We start from the raw sequence: 19,679 nt of genomic DNA on the forward strand, positions 1-19,679 counted from the left end.
GATCTATAGCATAGTGTTTGTTGATCTATAGCATAGTGTTAGTTGATCTATAGCATAGTGTTAGTTGATCTATAGCATAGTGTTTGTTGATCTATAGCATAGTGTTTGTTGATCTATAGCATAGTGTTTGTTGATCTATAGCATAGTGTTAGTTGATCTATAGCATAGTGTTTGTTGATCTATAGCATAGTGTTAGTTGATCTATAGCATAGTGTTTGTTGATCTATAGCATAGTGTTAGTTGATCTATAGCATAGTGTTAGTTGATCTATAGCATAGTGTTTGTTGATCTATAGCATAGTGTTTGTTGATCTATAGCATAGTGTTTGTTGATCTATAGCATAGTGTTTGTTGATCTATAGCATAGTGTTTGTTGATCTATAGCATAGTGTTTGTTGATCTATAGCATAGTGTTTGTTGATCTCTGGATCTATAGCATAGTGTTAGTTGATCTATAGCATAGTGTTAGTTGATCTATAGCATAGTGTTTGTTGATCTGTAGCATAGTGTTAGTTGATCTATAGCATAGTGTTTGTTGATCTATAGCATAGTGTTAGTTGATCTCTGGATCTATAGCATAGTGTTAGTTGATCTATAGCATAGTGTTAGTTGATCTATAGCATAGTGTTAGTTGATCTATAGCATAGTGTTAGTTGATCTCTGGATCTATAGCATAGTGTTAGTTGATCTATAGCATAGTGTTAGTTGATCTATAGCATAGTGTTAGTTGATCTATAGCATAGTGTTAGTTGATCTATAGCATAGTGTTAGTTGATCTATAGCATAGTGTTAGTTGATCTATAGCATAGTGTTAGTTGATCTCTGGATCTATAGCATAGTGTTAGTTGATCTATAGCATAGTGTTTGTTGATCTATAGCATAGTGTTTGTTGATCTGTAGCATAGTGTTAGTTGATCTATAGCATAGTGTTTGTTAATCTCTGGATCTATAGCATACAGAGGGTGTTTGTCAGTTGCATAGCAGACTTGTTTTGTTTAATCACTTAATGAAGTAGCAAAAATCCAAACCATGAAATCAAGATTCCACAAGGAACTAATCTATGTTGAGCTTTTTACTGTGAAATAACATCAACAGTGACGTCTAATCCTGTAGTATCTAGGTATCCAAAAAAATCTAGCGTGTGTGTATCCACTATCTGTCGTGTGCAATATAGTAAAATAAGGTTCTCCTGTCTGTCTAGCTGTTGTACTTTGGTCGTGTTAACACAGTTCAGAGTAAAAGCAGAGTAGAAACCGAGTAGAAACAGAGTAGAAACAGAGTAGAAACAGAGTAGAAACAGAGTAAATATATCAGTGGAAACAGAGTAGAAACAGAGTAAATATATCAGTGGAAACAGAGTAAAAACAGAGTAGAAACAGAGTAAATATATCAGTAGAAACAGAGTAGAAACAGAGTAAATATATCAGTAGAAACAGAGTAAAAACAGAGTAGAAACAGAGTAGAAACAGAGTAAATATATCAATAGAAACAGAGTAGAAACAGAGTAGAAGCAGAGTAGAAACAGAGTAGAAACAGAGTAGAAACAGAGTAAATATATCAGTAGAAACAGAGTAGAAACCGAGTAGAAACCGAGTAGAAACAGAGTAGAAACAGAGTAAATATATCAGTAGAAACAGAGTAGAAACCGAGTAGAAACCGAGTAGAAACAGAGTAGAAACAGAGTAGAAACAGAGTAAATATATCAGTAGAAACAGAGTAGAAACCGAGTAGAAACAGAGTAGAAGCAGAGTAGAAGCAGAGTAAATATATCAGTAGAAACAGAGTAGAAACAGAGTAAATATATCAGTAGAAGCAGAGTAAATATATCAGTAGAAACAGAGTAGAAACAGAGTAAATATATCAGTAGAAACAGAGTAGAAACCGAGGAGAAACAGAGTAGAAACCGAGTAGAAGCAGAGTAGAAACCGAGGAGAAACAGAGTAAATATATCAGTAGAAGAAGAAAGAAGGCCTCCACACCTGGGGTTCGATCCCTGCCCTCTTGGCAGAGAAGGTGGGTCTGGGTGCCTGGATGCTCGGCCGAGGAGAGGCCACTCTCTCCGGAGAGAAGGCAGAGACAGGAGAGGTGATCCTGGGGTCCCTCAGCTGTGGAGTCCCCCCGTGTTGTGGAGGATAATTATCCCCACCTCTAATTCCTCCTGATGGGGGCTGAAGTGACGGGGACATGGTAGGCCTGAATCGGGGCAGGCTGTTGTAGTTGTGTGACTGAGGGTTGGAGGAGGGCAGTGAGGCCTGCCTGGTGTAGGCCTCAGATGAGATCAGGGGTTTGGGTGGTGGAGGGGGCACTCGGGGCAGAGCGCTCAGCACGGTGCTGGTAGAGTCCTGGACTGGGTTGAAGATGAACAGGGAGGAGTTGAGTTGGTAGGGCTGGTGCCTGGAGAGGTCCATCTCTATCTTGGTGCAGCCGTACTCCAGGGTTGGTTCTGCAGGGACCGGGGCTGGGGTTGAAGCCTGCTGGCTGGGCCTCCTGTTCCCAGGCTGAGGGGTCTGGAGGGTCCGTGTCAGCCTGGCGCTGAGGTCAGTGTTGTTAGCGATAGCTTTGACCCGGCCAGGCATATTAGATGGATAGATCCAAGATGGCGGCAGAGACGCGGTGGGAGATGGAGACCTCATCTGGCCACCTCCACCACCGGAGACATTCTGTTTCTCCACTACGTATTTCTCCATCCTGGACTGGCGCTTAGCGAACAGCTCGGCCCCCTTCCCTGATGCGTTGGTCAGGGTCTGCTCTGGCTGGTGCTGCCCCCTGGGTTCCCTGGTTCTGGAGCTCTTGAGACAGGAGGACCACTCCGGCACGTTGGCAGCCTCCGCCTTCACCTCCTCCTTGGCTAAGAAGTTAGAGGCCTCGGCCCCCAGAACCAACACCTCCTCCTCTGGGGCTGAGTCGGGAACGGAGCGGAGGCCGTGCTTCTTCCTATCATCGTTCCCCTGTACCAGAGAGAGGAGTTCAGGGTTGGGTGCCATGACAGACTTCTCCTTAAAGGTGAACATGGACTTCCTGGCTGTTGATGATCGTCTGATGGCCGCCGCCCCTTTCTCCAGAATGCCCGTTTTGATTGGCTGCTGCTGGTTCTGTTGACCAATAGGCTGAGGGGTGAAGGGGACAAAGGTGTTGGCTCTGGGGGAGGTTGGAGGAGGGATGAATTGGGTGACAAGAGGGTTGGGGGGTAGATACTGGGACACCGGGGCAGCTGTAGGAGCAGGGTTGTACTGGGGGACGGGTGTAGACCTAGGGAACATGACAGTAGACTTGGGAGGAGGACTGGAGAGAGACTGGGAGGGAGGAGGAGGATGGATGGGGAAGGCTGGGAGAGGAGGCATGGGGCATGAGGAAAGAGGGGGAGGAGGGGAGAAGGTGACAGGGCAAGACGGAGGGGAAAAGGTGACAGGGCAAGACGGAGGGGAAAAGGCGACAGGGCGAGTGGCAGTGAAAGCAGGGAGAGGGGGAGTGGAGTAGGAGGGGGCTGGGGGAGGAGTGGAGGTCAGATAGGAGGGAGCTGGAGGTATGTTTTTATCCATGACAGGATTCCTGGCCTCTGGGGACTTAAGCTGTATGGTGGGTGGGGAGAAGAAGGGTCTGGCTGTCCGGTTGACGATGGTGGGGGTCTGTCTGGACAGGGACATAGAAGCTCGCCCGCCATTTTGGATCTCTCCAGCAGAGCCCTGGGTGCTGTGGAAGCCATTATGCCAGCTCTCAGGGGGAGCTGTGGGGTATGTGTATGACCCCCTATTCATCCCCACTTCCTCTCTGACTGGACCAGTGTTGTTGTCATTTACTGATATAATCTCATCCTTCACTTCACCCTCAATATCCTCGTATATCTCCTCTCTTTCTCTCTCTCCACTCCTCTCTTCCTCCTCCTCTTCTCTCTCGTTCACTGGCTGGAAGTGTCTCTCTTGTATCGCGTCCACTTCCTCGTAGATGTGCTCGTCACCTGGGTCCTCCATGATGTCACTTCCTGTGACCTCACTTCCAAAAGGTGGCGACCAGAGTGGTGGTTTTGTCTCGCTGCCCTTCTTCCAGTTCAGTTGTCTGTCTGTCTCTGTCCCTCCACTAGGACCCTCCCTCTCCCCTTCCCATGTCAGTTGTCTGTCTGTCTCTGTCCCTCCACTAGGACCCTCCCTCTCCCCTTCCCATGTCAGTTGTCTGTCTGTCTCTGTCCCTCCACTAGGACCCTCCCTCTCCCCTTCCCATGTCAGGTTGTTGTTCCTGTTGTCTCCGTCTCTCTCCTCTCCTCCCGTTCTTTTCCCGCAGCTCTCTAGCGTGAAGGCGTCGACCCTCTGCTTGCGGCGGTTGAAGAGCTGGACTCCGCGGGAGTTGGAGCAGCCAGACGGGACGGTCAGCTGGGCCGCGATGATCTGTGACCTCACCCTTGCCTCCTTCAACTCCTTCTCTGATAGGCTGGCACTACGCGTCAGGTCTGGGGGGGGGGGATGCAGGAAGAGAGAGAGAGAGAGAGAGAAAGAGTAATAGAGCCATAGAGGAGGGGGGGGGAGAGAAATCAAGATGGTTATTTGATGATAGCAACAAAAGCTTGGACACATTAATTAAACTCATAACCCCAGAATAGCCGTGTGTTAGTTTTCTGTATTAGAGGGTAGCTAACTAACACCTATTATAGGAAACACCTCTGTTAAAAAAGTCTTGCCTCAAAAATTAGCTTAAATGGGTAAGTCAATCTTAGATGTTAAGTCCCCTATTTGAGTGGCTCTGGACTGGTTCTGACAGGGCTCCTGAGTGGCGCAGCTGTCTAAGACACTGCATCTCAGTGCTAGAGGTGTCACTACAGACACCCTGGTTTGATTCCAGGCTGTATCACAACCGGCTGTGATTGAGAGTCCCATGGGGCGGTGCACAATTGGCCCAGTGTCGTCCGGGTTTGGCCGGTAGTAGGCCGTCATCTACCCCTCAAAGACCACTTATCGGTTTCCGGTTTCCGGTTCACGGAGGACATACTTTTCTTAGGCCGTCATTGTAAATAAGAAATTGTTCTTAACTGACTTGCCTCGTTAATTATATGAAGGTTAAATGTAAAAAAATAGGAGCTTGTAAATATTCAAACTAACGTGACCCATCGACAGCAAGGTCTTAACAAGTTTGAGGAGGTATATACACAATGCCTTAAAGTATTCATACCCCTTGACTTATTCCACATTTAGTTGTGTTACAGCCTTGAATTCAAAATGAATTAAATATGACATTTTTTTCACCCATCTACACATGATACCACATAATGACAAAGTTAAAACATTTATCGAAATGTTCGAGCAGAAATACAGAAATATTTCATTTACACAAGTATTCACAACCCTGAGTCAATACATGTTAGAATCACCTAATCAAGGCAGCGATTACAGCTGTAAGTCTTTCTGGGTAATTATCTAAGTGCTTTGCATACCAGGATTGTACAATATCTGCACATTATGCTTTTCAAAATTCTTAAAACTCTGTCAAGTTGGTTGTTGATCATTGCTAGACAGCCATTTTCTAATCCGATTTCAGTCAAACTGTAACTAGGTCACTCAGGAACCTTTAATGTCATCTTGGTAAGCAACTCCATTGTATATTTTGTGTTATAGGTTATTGTCCTGCTAAAAGGTGAATTTAACCCGTGTTTGATGGAAGCGGACTGAACCAGGTTGTACTCAAAAATGTTGCCTGTGCTGAGCTTTTTCTATCCTAAAAAAACTCCCTAGTACTTGTCAATGACAAGCATACCCATAACATGATGCAGCCACCACCATGCTTGAAAAATATGAAGAGTGATACTTCAGTGTGTAATTAATAACTTCATCAAAAGAGATTTAGAAGAGATTCAAAAGACCACTAGACTGTAACAACCGATTGGATACCACGAGACTGTAACAACCGATTGGATACCACTAGACTGTAACTACCAATTGGATACCACTAGACTGTAACTACCAATTGGATACCACTAGACTGTAACTACCAATTGGATACCACTAGACTGTAACTACCAATTGGATACCACTAGACTGTAACAACCGATTGGATACCACAAGACTGTAACTACCAATTGGATACCACTAGACTGTAACTACCAATTGGATACCACTAGACTGTAACTACCAATTGGATACCACTAGACTGTAACTACCAATTGGATACCACGAGACTGTAACAACCGATTGGATACCACTAGACTGTAACTACCAATTGGATACCACTAGACTGTAACTACCAATTGGATACCACTAGACTGTAACTACCAATTGGATACCACTAGACTGTAACTACCAATCGGATACCACTAGACTGTAACAACCAATTGGATACCACGAGACTGTAACAACCAATTGGATACCACTAGACTGTAACAACCAATTGGATACCACTAGACTGTAACAACCAATTGGATAACTACCAACTGGATCCCACTAGACTGTAACAACCAATTGGATACCACTAGACTGTAACAACCAATTGGATACCACGAGACTGTAACAACCAATTGGATACCACTAGACTGTAACAACCAATTGGATACCACTAGACTGTAACAACCAATTGGATACCACGAGACTGTAACTATCAACTGGATCCCACTAGACTGTAACAACCAATTGGATACCACTAGACTGTAACAACCAATTGGATACCACGAGACTGTAACAACCAATTGGATACCACGAGACTGTAACAACCGATTGGATACCACTAGACTGTAACAACCAATTGGATACCACGAGACTGTAACTACCAATTGGATCCCATGAAACTGGGGAGAAAAAGGGCTAAAAAAAATGTTTTAAATGTATAAATAAAATGTATCAATTCGGTACATTTGGGCAAACTCCTAGCAGACTTGATACAAATTATTATGCAGTAATGTAATTCTTCACTGGATCCGTCTGAAACTTTTTTACACACACTGCTTCCATCTGGTGGCATAAATCTAAATTACACCTAGACTCCTATCTGTAAGTATGGCCATTCTCTTGCATTTCAAAGATGATGGAAAAGAAGTAATGAAATGCGTGTTTTTTGGTTTGAATTATCTTTAACCAAATCTAATGTGTTATATTCTCCAACATTCATTTCACATTTCCAAAAACGTCAAAGTGTTTCCTTTCAAAAGGTATCAAGAATATGCATTTCCTTGCTTCAGGTCCTGAGCTACAGGTAGTTTGATTTGAGTACTGTATGTAATTTTAGGTGAAAATGGGGAAAAAAAGGGTAAGATCCTTAAAAGGTTCATGTTTTGCAATGAGGTAGGCATTTCAGACATATCAGCTATTAGTTCAGTAATAAAATAGATTGACTATGATGACTTGGCACTGTGGCTCAATTCTTTAGACAATGTGATTTTTTTTTAACTACAGTGTTTCTGTTGAAAATGGAGGCTTTGGTTTATTGTCTGAGTTTAAGAGCTCCGTTCAGAGCAAGAGAAAGAATTTCTTCTCTTCCATCTGGTCCCTCACCAAGCATTCCTCAGCAGCCCAGAACATTCCCTGTCAGCAACCCAGATTCCCTATTCCCTACATAGTGCACTACTTTTGACCAGAGTCCTATGTTGCACTGTCTCAAGGAATGGGATAGGGAATAGGATTCTATTTGGGACTAATTGCCTGCCTCAGTCAGTTTATAATGTCTTCGAGGCTGTAGATCAACCCTTTATTAATCATAAATAATTTCATCCACAGGTCTATGTACTGCTCCATTTCAGCCACGGCTCTATGTACCTTTCCATTTCAGCCACAGCTCTATGTTTCTCTCCATTTCATCCACAGCTCTATGTACAGAACCATTTTAGCCACAGCTCTATGTTCCTCTCCATTTCAGCCACAGCTCTATGTTCCTCTCCATTTCAGCCACAGCTCTATGATCCTCTCCATTTCAGCCACAGCTCTATGTACTGCTCCATTTCAACCACAGCTCTATGTTCCTCTCCATTTCAGCCACAGCTCTATGTGCCTCTCCATTTCAGCCACAGCTCTATGTTCCTCTCAATTTCAGCCACAGCTCTATGTTCCTCTCCATTTCAGCCACAGCTCTATGTTCCTCTCCATTTCAGCCACAGCTCTATGTTCCTCTCCATTTCAGCCACAGCTCTATGATCCTCTCCATTTCAGCCACAGCTCTTTGTTCCTCTCCATTTCAGCCACAGCTCTATGTTCCTCTCCATTTCAGCCACAGCTCTATGTTTCTCTCCATTTCATCCACAGCTCTATGTACAGAACCATTTCAGCCACAGCTCTGTTCCTCTCCATTTCAGCCGCAGCGCTATGCTCCTCTCCATTTCAGCCACAGCTCTATGTACCTCTCCATTTCAGCCACAGCTCTATGTGCCTCTCCATTTCAGCCACAGCTCTATGTTCCTCTCAATTTCAGCCACAGCTCTATGTTCCTCTCCATTTCAGCCACAGCTCTATGTTCCTCTCCATTTCAGCCACAGCTCTATGTTCCTCTCCATTTCAGCCACAGCTCTATGTTCCTCTCCATTTCAGCCACAGCTCTATGTACAGAACCATTTCAGCCACAGCTCTATGTTCCTCTCCATTTCAGCCCCAGCTCTATGTTCCTCTCCATTTCAGCCACAGCTCTATGTACCTCTCCATTTCAGCCACAACTCTATGTACAGAACCATTTCAGCCACAGCTCTATGACCCTCTCCATTTCAGTCACAGCTCTCTTCCTCTCCATTTCATCCACAGCTCTATGTTCCTCTCCATTTCAGCCACAGCTCTATGTTCCTCTTCATTTCAGCCACAGCTCTATGTACAGAACCATTTCAGCCACAGCTCTATGTTCCTCTCCATTTCAGCCACAGCTCTATGTTCCTCTCCATTTCAGCCACAGCTCTATGTTCCTCTCCATTTCATCCACAGCTCTATGTTCCTCTCCATTTCAGCCACATCTCTATGTACAGAACCATTTCAGCCACAACTCTATGTACAGAACCATTTCAGCCACAGCTCTATGTTCCTCTCCATTTCAGCCACAGCTCTATGTTCCTCTCCATTTCAGCCGCAGCTCTATGTACAGAACCATTTCAGCCACAGCTCTATGTTCCTCTCCATTTCAGCCACAGCTCTATGTTCCTCTCCATTTCAGCCACAGCTCTATGTTCCTCTCCATTTCAGCCACAGCTCTATGTTCCTCTCCATTTCAGCCACAGCTCTATGTTCCTCTCCATTTCAGCCACAGCTCTTTGTTCCTCTCCATTTCAGCCACAGCTCTATGTGCCTCTCCATTTCAGCCACAGCTCTATGTACAGAACCATTTCAGCCACAGCTCTATGTTCCTCTCCATTTCAGCCACAGCTCTATGTTCCTCTCCATTTCATCCACAGCTCTATGTTCCTCTCCATTTCAGCCACAGCTCTATGTTCCTCTCCATTTCAGCCACAGCTCTATGTTCCTCTCCATTTCAGCCACAGCTCTATGTTCCTCTCCATTTCAGCCACAGCTCTATGTACTGCTCCATTTCATCCACAGCTCTATGTTCCTCTCCATCAGTATCCTGGTGGGAAGTTGGAAATCCCTTTGCCCTGAGGGTTGAATACTTCTCTAAAATACATTTTATGCATTCACTGAATGGAATGTGAGGAAATCACTACTGTGTGTGTGTGTGTGTGTGTGTGTGTGTGTGTGTGTGTGTGTGTGTGTGTGTGTGTGTGTGTGTGTGTGTGTGTGTGTGTGTGTGTGTGTGTGTGTGTGTGTGTGTGTGTGTGTGTGTGTGTGTGTGTGTGTGTGTGTGATACATTGCTGGATAGCCAATCACAAACAATCCTCAGTGACTATTGTAATTGTTAACCACGTAACTTCCGGTGATACATACCCATACCATGCCTATTCTGTTTTCCATCCTGAGATCCTGGTTTTAGTAGGTGCAGATCTCTAACTGTGCCTCTGACTGTGATTCACTGGAATACAGACTCTGCTTCTGTCCAGACACTATCACCATCACCGACTGTGATTCACTATTAAAACAACACCCCTTCAACCTGTCTCCACTTCATGACCAGCAAGCCAGGCAAACCTTCAAACTCTCTCCACACCATGACCAGCAAGCCAGGCAAACCTTCAAACTCTCTCCACACCATGACCATCAAGACAGGCAAACCTTCAACCTCTCTCCACACCAGGACCATCAAGACAGGCAAACCTTCAACCTCTCTCCACATCACGGCCATCCAGACAGGCAAACCTTCAACCTCTCTCCACATCACGGCCATCCAGACAGGCAAACCTTCAACCTCTCTCCACATCACGGCCATCCAGACAGGCAAACCTTCAACCTCTCTCCACATCACGGCCATCCAGACAGGCAAACCTTCAACCTCTCGCCACATCATGACCATCAAGCCAGGCAAACCTTCAACCTGTCTCCACACCATGACCATCAAGATAGGCAAACCTTCAACCTCTCTCCACACCATGACCATCAAGACAGGCAAACCTTCAACCTCTCTCCACACCATGACCATCAAGACAGGTACTGTACATCAACTGATGGGAACCACAGTGTACAAGCCAATCACATTATCCCCTGAAGCAGCCAACCAGCTGGCTCCAAACTCTGACCCGGCGCACTTCCCAAATGACACCCTATCCCCTACCTACAGTGCACTGCTTTTGACCAAAGCCCTGTGGGAAAGTAGTGCACTATGTAGGGAATAGGGCACTATTTGGGACGCCTGTCTTTCCCAGGGTGTTCATATTAAAGGCAGATTTTCTTCCTGGCTCTGAGTGGGTCTTACATTAAATAGAATGGTGATCCCTCCAAATACAGTTTACAGCCAGCCGACCAGACCAGGAATCATCTGCATCTGTGTTTAAGATTTTACAGACTGAATCTGGACCTTAATTAAATTAACCCACAATGGGGGAAGAGAGAGAGAGAGACAAAGAGAGAGGAGGAGAGGGGATGTGAGGGAGAGAGAGCGAGAGAGAGACAGAGATGGGGGAAGGAGAGGGAGACAGAGGGAGACAGAGAGAGAGAGACAGAGAGAGAGGAGAAGAGGGGGCATGATGGAGAGAGAGAGAGAGAGAGGAGGAGAGGGGGCGTGATGGAGACAGAGAGAGAGAGAGGAGGAGGGGGGGCGGATGGAGACAGGGAGAGAGAGAGAGAGAGAGAGAGAGGGGGAGAGGGGGCGTGATGGAGACAGAGAGAGAGAGAGAGAGAGGGGGAGAGGGGGCGTGATGGAGACAGAGAGAGAGAGAGAGGAGGAGAGGGGGCGTGATGGAAACAGAGAGAGAGAGGAGAGGGGCGTGATGGAGACAGAGAGAGAGAGAGAGAGGAGGAGGGGGCGTGATGGAAACAGAGAGAGAGAGGAGAGGGGCGTGATGGAGACAGAGCGAGAGAGAGGAGGAGAGCGGGCGTGATGGAGACAGAGAGAGAGAGAGTGGGGGGAGAGGGGGCGTGATGGAGACAGAGAGAGAGGAGAGGGGCGTGATGGAGACAGAGAGAGAGAGAGAGAGAGAGAGAGAGGTGAGGGGGCGTGATGGAGACAGAGAGAGAGAGGAGGAGAGGGGGCGTGATGGAGACAGAGAGAGAGAGAGAGAGAGAGACAGAGGTGAGGGCGTGATGGAGACAGAGAGAGAGAGAGAGGAGGAGAGGGGGCGTGATGGAGAGAGAGAGAGAGAGAGAGAGAGAGGAGGAGAGGGGGCGTGATGGAGACAGAGAGAGAGAGAGAGAGGAGGAGGCGTGATGGAGACAGAGAGAGAGAGAGAGAGAGAGGAGGAGAGGGGGCGTGATGGAGACAGAGAGAGAGAGGAGAGGGGGCGTGATGGAGACAGAGAGAGAGAGGAGGAGAGAGAGGAGAGGGGGCGTGATGGAGGAGAGAGAGAGAGAGAGAGAGAGAGAGAGAGAGAGAGAGAGGAGGAGAGGGGCGTGAATGGAGACAGAGAGAGAGAGGAGAGGGGGCGTGATGGAGACAGAGAGAGAGAGGAGGGAGGGGGCGGATGGAGACAGATGAGAGAGAGAGAGAGAGAGAGAGAGAGAGAGAGGAGGAGAGGGGGCGTGATGGAGACAGAGAGAGAGAGGAGAGGGGGCGTGATGGAGACAGAGAGAGAGAGAGCAGAGAGCAGGGCGTGATTGAGACAGAGAGAGAGAGGAGAGGGGGCGTGATGGAGACAGAGAGAGAGAGAGAGGAGAGGGGGCGTGATGGAGACAGAGAGAGAGAGAGAGAGGGGAGATGGGGCGTGATGGAGACAGAGAGAGAGAGGAGAGGGGGCGTGATGGAGACAGAGAGAGAGAGAGAGAGGAGAGGGGGCGTGATGGAGACAGAGAGAGAGAGAGAGAGAGAGAGAGAGAGGAGAGGGGGCGTGATGGAGACAGAGAGAGAGAGAGAGAGAGGGAGGGGGCGTGATGGAGACAGAGAGAGAGAGAGGAGAGGGGGCGTGATGGAGACAGAGAGAGAGAGGAGAGGGGGCGTGATGGAGACAGAGAGAGAGAGAGGAGAGGGGGCGTGATGGAGACAGAGAGAGACAGGAGAGGGGGCGTGATGGAGACAGAGAGAAGAAAAGGGCAACCAGTGAAGAACAAACACAAACCCATATTTATGTTTACTTATTTTCCCTTTTTTACTTTAGCTATTTGCACATTGTTACAACACTACATAATGACATTTGAAATGTCATTATTCTTTCTGTACTTCCGTGAGCTTAATGTTTAGTGTTTTTTATTGTTTTATTCTTTATTTAACGTTTGTTTATTATCTATTTCACTTGCTTTGGCAATGTTAACATATGTTTCCCATGCCAACAATGTCCTTGAATTGAATTGAAATTGAGAGAGGGTGCATGAGGGAGACAGACAGTAGTGCACTATGTAGGGAACAAGGTGCCATTTGGGATTCAGACACCTATCAGGTGACTAGCTGCGAAGACATGCAAACAACCAATCATGAGCATTCTGATATGACAACTGAAATATTGACGACCAAAATAGTGACCTTGGAAGATCATCTCCTGACAGGTATTTTATGGAATGGTAGTACAGAGTTATGTGTGTGCATTACCATTCCGTAAATGGTCAGGATTAGGAATTGAATGACCTAGGCTACGTTATTACCGCAAAACGTCTCGAAAGCAGAACTATGATGACTGACAACCATTTTTCCAACCGTTTTCCAACCGTTTCTGCCAAATTATAAACCGTCATAAGAGACTGTAGACTACACTTCAGACAGAAAACGCAGATGCCATATGGCCATGAAATACCGTGGATTCACTTTTCAGTACATTAATTTACGCATCACATGGCACATTCATCATACATAAATTATAAACTGAGACGTTTAACCCATGTGCATTTTTTTAGCATAAATTACAATATGGAAAAGTCCACTAAAACAGCATTTCACCACACAGATCTGGAAAACATAAAGCGCACGCACATTTCAAATTAAAACAACAACTTCTCCCTAAAGCTCTCAAACCAAAGGAAACATTCCGTTTTGGGTGGAAAGACATTTACTGATAAATGTTCTGCTCTATGAGGAAGTTACAAAGTAAATATCCCAGTCCCTTTTTCAGTCGTTCCTCACCTTTTTAAAAAGTCAGATCGCTCTTTTCGTTGCCGTTCCACAAGCTTTTCCAATTTAGCTGTATCCGCTTCCCCCCCACCAAACACACACCCTTCTGCTGCTCTGCTCGACAGAGGATCGGATTTCGTTTTCGTTGCAAAAGCTGCTGGTACCTACAGCGCACACAGCACAGGCTCAGCTCGCCTCCACCCAGTCCAGTGCACACACACACAAACTGACTGACTTCACATTGACTGTGGCGCAGAGAGAGCGGTGAGTTTGTCTAGTTTCAGAGCTTGGATAGTGCCATCATAGAGTTGACGAAAACACCCAGAGTGAAAGCAGAGAGATAAACACAGAAATCCCCTTGAATGCCTGTGAGGTGTAGACATCATATGGGGGTTGATACAATGTGCCAAACTTTAACTTAGTTTTGAAATATAAAAACTTCAATCAATGTGTGTAAATATGGATTTATTTGTGTTTGTGGAGGGGAATAACTGAGTGCAGAAGACACATGACAAGTCATGTTTGTCACGCCCTGGCCTTAGTTATCTTTGTTTTCTTTATTATTTTGGTTAGGTCAGGGTGTGACATGGGGGATTTATGGGTTACACTTGTCTAGGGGTTTGTATGTTTATGGGGCGGGGCCCTGTCTAGGTAAATTGTATGTCTATGGTTGCCTAGATTGGTTCTCAATTAGAGGCAGCTGTCTATCGTTGTCTCTGATTGGGAACCATATTTAGGCAGCCATGTTCTTTGGGTGTTTTGTGGGTGATTGTTTCCTGTGTCAGTGTTTGTGCCACACGGGACTGTTTCATTGCCAGTTCACTTTATTATTTTGAATTTGTGTTCATGTTGAGTTTTTCTTATTAAATACCATGAACACTTACCACGCTGCGTATTGGTCCGATCCTTGTTTCACCTCTTCAGAGGAGGAAATCTGCCGTGACAATGTTAAATATCTACACGAATTCATATGCTCCAGAAAAATTTAACTCTTCTCTCAAAATCATTCATTAACAGTGGAAAACAATATCATCCCCTACTCTTATGCTGTAATGTCATCTGAATATGTAAAGTCTGACACGAGATCAGCCTCAGCTGTATGTCCATGTTGAGTTAGATCAGGAACCAGAGGAGGGTAGAGACCATGTTGAGTTAGACCAGGAACCAAAGGAGGGTAGAGACCATGTTGAGTTAGACCAGGAACCAGAGGAGGGTAGAGACCATGTTGAGTCAGACCAGGAACCAGCGGAGGGTAGAGACCATGTTGAGATAGACCAGGTACCAGAGACTTGAGTGTCCAATCATACTTGGAGTAAAAGTAAAGATGAGTTCAAACTCCTTCGGGATCGGTGTCTCATCCACGGGACGTTTGAGCTAACATAGGCTATTGCGATTAGCATGAGGTTGTAAGTAACAAGAACATTTCCCAGGACATAGACATACCTGATATTGCCAGAAAGCTTAAAATCGTGTTAATCTAACTGCACTGTCCAATTTACAGTAGCTATTACAGTGAAATAATACCATGCTATTGTTTGAGGAGAGTGCACAATTTTGAAAATGAAAAGTGATTCATTAACAAATTAGGCATATTTGGGCAGTCTTGATACAACATTTTGTACAGAAATACAATGGTTCATTGGATCAGTCTTAAACTTTGCACATGCGTTGCAGCCATCTAGTGGCCAACTTCTAAATTGCACCTGGGCTGTAATAATACATTATGGCCTTTCTCTTGCATTTCAAAGATGATAAAGACCAGAGGGTAAAGACCATGTTGAGTTAGACCAGGTATGAGAGGAAGGTAAAGACCGTGAACAGCTGGTGAATTTGACCATAAGAAGATCCTGCAGGGCCTTCTTTTCTCTATGTCTGGAGGGAGGGAGAGAGAGCGAGAGGGGGATGGAAGGGGAGTGCCTTTCTGCCCACATGCCTGCTCTCTCTCTCTCTCTCTCTCTCTCTCTCTCTCTCTCTCTCTCTCTCTCTCTCTCTCTCTCTCCAATTCAATTCAATGTAAGGGCTTAATTGATATGGGAAACATATGTTTACATTGCCGTAGCAAGTGAAATAGATAATAAATATAAAAATGAATAGTAATATTACACTCAAAAAAGTTCTAAAAGAATAAAGACATTTCAAATGTCATATTATGCCTATATACAGTGTTGTAACACTATGCTAATTGTTAAGGTACAAAAGGGAAAATAAATAAGTATAATTATAGTTTGTATTTACAATGTTGTTTGTTCTTCACTGGTTGACCTTTTCTTGTGGCAACAGGTCACTTGCTGCTGTGATGGCACACTGTGGTATTTCACCCAATAGATATGGGAGTTTATCAAAATTGGATTTGTTTTTCAAATTCCTTGTGGGTCTGTGTAATCTGAGGGAAATATGTGTCTCTAATATGGTCATACATTTGGCAAGAGGTTGGGAAGTGCAGCTCAGTTTCCATCTCATTTTAAGGGCAGTGAGCACATAGCCTGTCTTCTCTTGAGAGCCAGGTTTGCCTTCAGCGGCCTTTCTCAATAGCAAGCCTATGCTCACTGAGTCTGTACATAGTCAAAGCTTTCCTTCATTTTGTGTCAGTCACAGTGGTCAGGTATTCTGCCACTGTGTACTCTCTGTTTAGGGCCAAATAGCATTCCAGTTTGCTCTGTTTTTTTGTAAATTCTTTCCAATGTGTCAAGTAATTATATTTAGGTTTTCTCGTGATTTAGTTGGGTCTAATTGTGTTGCTATCCTGAGGCTCTGTGGGGTCTGTTTGTGTTTGTGAACAGATCCCCAGGACCAGCTTACTTAGGGGGCTCTTCCCCAGGTTAGTTTCTCTGTAGGTGATGGCTTAGTTATGGAAGGTTTGGGAATCGCTTCCTTTTAGGTGGTTGTAGAATTTAACGGCTCTTTTCTGGATTTTGATAATTAGTGGGTATCGGTCTAATTCTGCTCTGCATTATTTGGTGTTTTATGTTGTACACAGAGGATGTTTTTGCAGAATTCTGCATGTGGAGTCTCAATTTGTTGTTTGTCCCATTTTGTGAATTCTTGGTTGGCGAGCGGACCCCAGACCACACAACCAGAAAGGGCAATGGGTTTTATTACTGGTTCAAATATTTTTAGCCAGATCCTAATTGGTATGTCAGATTTGATGTTCCTTTTGATGGCATGGAAGGCCCTTCTTGCCTTGTCTCTCATATCATTCACAGCTTTGTGGAAGTTACCTGTTGCCCTGATTTTTAGGCAGAGGTACAGTGGGGCAAAAAAGTATTTAGTCAGCCACCAATTGTGCAAGTTCTCCCACTTAGAAAGATGAGAGGCCTGCAATTTTCATCATAGGTACACTTCAACTATGACAGACAAAATGAGAAAAAGAAATCCAGAAAATCACATTGTAGGAATTTTAATGAATTTATTTGCAAATTATGGTGGAAAATAAGTATTTGGTCAATAACAAAAGTTTATCTCAATACTTTGTTATATACCCTTTGTTGGCAATGACAGAGGTCAAACATTTTCTGTAAGTCTTCACAAGCTTTTCACACACTGTTGCTGGTATTTTGGCCCATTCCTCCATACAGATCTCCTCTAGAGCAGTGATGTTTTGGGGCTGTTGCTGAGCAACATGGACTTTCAACTCCCTCCAAAGATTTTCGATGGGGTTGAGATCTGTAGACTGGCTAGACCACTCCAGGACCTTGAAATGCATCTTACGAAGCCACTCCTTCGTTGCCCGGGCGATGTGTTTGGGATCATTGTCATGCTGAAAGACCCAGCCACGTTTAATCTTCAATGCCCTTGCTGATGGAAGGAGGTTTTCACTCAAAATCTCACGATACATGGCCCCATTCATTCTTTCCTTTATACGGATCAGTCGTCCTGGTCCCTTTGCAGACAAACAGCCCCAAAGCATGATGTTTCCACCCCCATGCTTCACAGTAGGTATGCTGTTCTTTGGATGCAACTCTGCATTCTTCGTCCTCCAAACATGACGAGTTGAGTTTTTACCAAAAAGTTCTATTTTGGTTTCATCTGACCATATGACATTCTCCCAATCTTCTTCTGGATCATCCAAATGCTCTCTCGCAAACTTCAGACGGGCCTGGACATGTACTGGCTTAAGCAGGGGGACATGTCTGGCACTGCAGGATTTGAGTCCCTGGCGGCGTAGTGTGTTACTTATGGTAGGCTTTGTTACTTTGGTCCCAGCTCTCTGCAGGTCATTCACTAGCCCCCCCCCCCCCCCCGTGTGGTTCTGGGATTTTTTCTCACTGTTCTTGTGATCACTTTGACCCCATGGGGTGTGAACTTGCGTGGAGCCCCAGATCCAGGGAGATTATCAGTGGTCTTGTATGTCTTCCATTTCCTAATAATTGCTCCCACAGTTGATTTCTTCAAACCAAGCTGCTTACCTATTGCAGATTCAGTCTTCCCAGCCTGGTGCAGGTCTACAATTTTGTTCTGGTGTCCTTTGACAGCTCTTTGGTCTTGGCCATAGTGGAGTTTGGAGTGTGACTGTTTGAGGTTGTGGACAGGTGTATTTTATACTGATAACACGTTCAAACAGGTGCCATTAATACAGGTAACGAGTGGAGGACAGAGGAGCCTCTTAAAGAAAAAGTTACAGGTCTGTGAGAACCAGAAGTCTTGCTTGTTTGTAGGTGACCAAATACTTATTTTCCACCATAATTTGCAAATAAATTCATAAAAAATCCTACAAATGTGATTTTCTGGATTTCTTTTTCTCATTTTGTCTGTCATAGTTGAAGTATCATTATGATGAAAATTACAGGCCTCTCTCATCTTTTTAAGTGGGAGAACTTGCACAATTGGTGGCTGACGAAATACTTTTTTGCCCCACTGTATGTATAGTTTTTTGTGTGCTCTTGTCACTTTCGTTATGAGTGGACCAAAGTGCAGCGTGAGTAGAGTTCCACATATTTTCTGAGGTGAAACTTCAAACAACAAATAAATAAACAAACGTGCAGTTCATAGCACACATAGTACTAAACACAAACAATATCCCACCACGCAGGTGGGAAAAGGACCACACTAAGTATGATCCCCCAATTAGAGGCAACGATCATCAGCTGCCTCCAATTGGGAACCATACTCACACCAACATAGAAATTAAAGGCTAGAACACCCCCTAGTCAAGCCCTGACCTAAAACACCTTAGAGAACCCCGAGGGCTCTCTATGGTCAGGGCGTGACAGGTCTAGGGTAACGGTGTCAAGATGGAATGTGTATTCGTGATCCTGGCAACTGGACCTTTTTTGGAACACCATTATTTTTATCCCAGGTCTGACAGAATCTGTGCAGATGTTCTCAGTGCTGCTGTAAGCCCTCCTTGGTTGGGGACAGAAGCACCAGATCATCAGCAAACAGTAGATATTTTGACTTCAGTTTCTAGGAAGGTGAGGCCGGGGGCTGCAGACGGTTCTAGTGTTATATATCGTTGATATATATGTTGAAGAGGGTGGGGCTTAAGCTGCATCCCTGTCTCATCTCCTTGTCCCTGTGGAAAGAAATGTGTGTGTTTTTGCCAATTTTATCTGCACACTTGTTGTTTATGTACATGGATTTTATAATGTATAATGTATTTTTCCACTTCCCATCAATTTGTATTACACGCCCTCATGACAAATTGAGTCGACAGAGCATTTAAATCAACCGAGCAGGGTGTGCAGGGTGAATACGTGGTCTTTCGTACAGTAATTTGGTAAAAAGCCAATTCGACCTTTGCTTAGTACATTGTTTTCGCTGAAGAAATGTACAAGTCTGCTGTTAATGATAATGCAGAGGATTTTCCCAAGGTTGCTGTTGACGCAAATATCCCACAGTAGTTATCGGGGTCAAATGTGCATCCAATTTTGTGGATTGGGGTTATCAGTCCTTGGTTCCAAATATTGGGGAATAGCTGAGGATGATGTTAAAGAGTTTTAGTATAGCCAATTGGAATTTGTTGTCTGTATATTTTATAATTTAATGTAGGATACCATCAACACCACAAGCCTTTTTGGGTTGGAGGATTTGTGTTTTGTCCTGTAGTTCATTCAATGTAATTGGAGAAACCAGTGGGTTCTGGTAGTCTTTAATAGTTGATTCTAAGATGTGTATTTGATCATGTATATGTTTTTTGCTGTTTGTTATTTGTTATA

The 19,679-nt window shown here is 44.8% G+C and overlaps 1 protein-coding gene across 1 annotated transcript in view; it reads right to left on the reverse strand.

Moving 5' to 3' along the window:
* Window positions 1-1,885: 1,885 nt before the first annotated feature.
* The window catches only part of LOC124011647 (synaptopodin-like), a 63,786-nt gene continuing 45,992 nt past the window's right edge, over window positions 1,886-19,679 (reverse strand). Inside the window, exon 4 of the mRNA XM_046325107.1 lies at window positions 1,886-4,440. Coding sequence (XP_046181063.1) covers window positions 1,949-4,440 — 2,492 coding nt within the window. The 3' untranslated portion in view covers window positions 1,886-1,948. The remainder of the gene's footprint in view (window positions 4,441-19,679) is intronic.

The sequence above is a fragment of the Oncorhynchus gorbuscha genome, linkage group LG23 (genome assembly GCF_021184085.1).
Source record: "Oncorhynchus gorbuscha isolate QuinsamMale2020 ecotype Even-year linkage group LG23, OgorEven_v1.0, whole genome shotgun sequence".
NCBI lineage: Eukaryota > Metazoa > Chordata > Actinopteri > Salmoniformes > Salmonidae > Oncorhynchus > Oncorhynchus gorbuscha.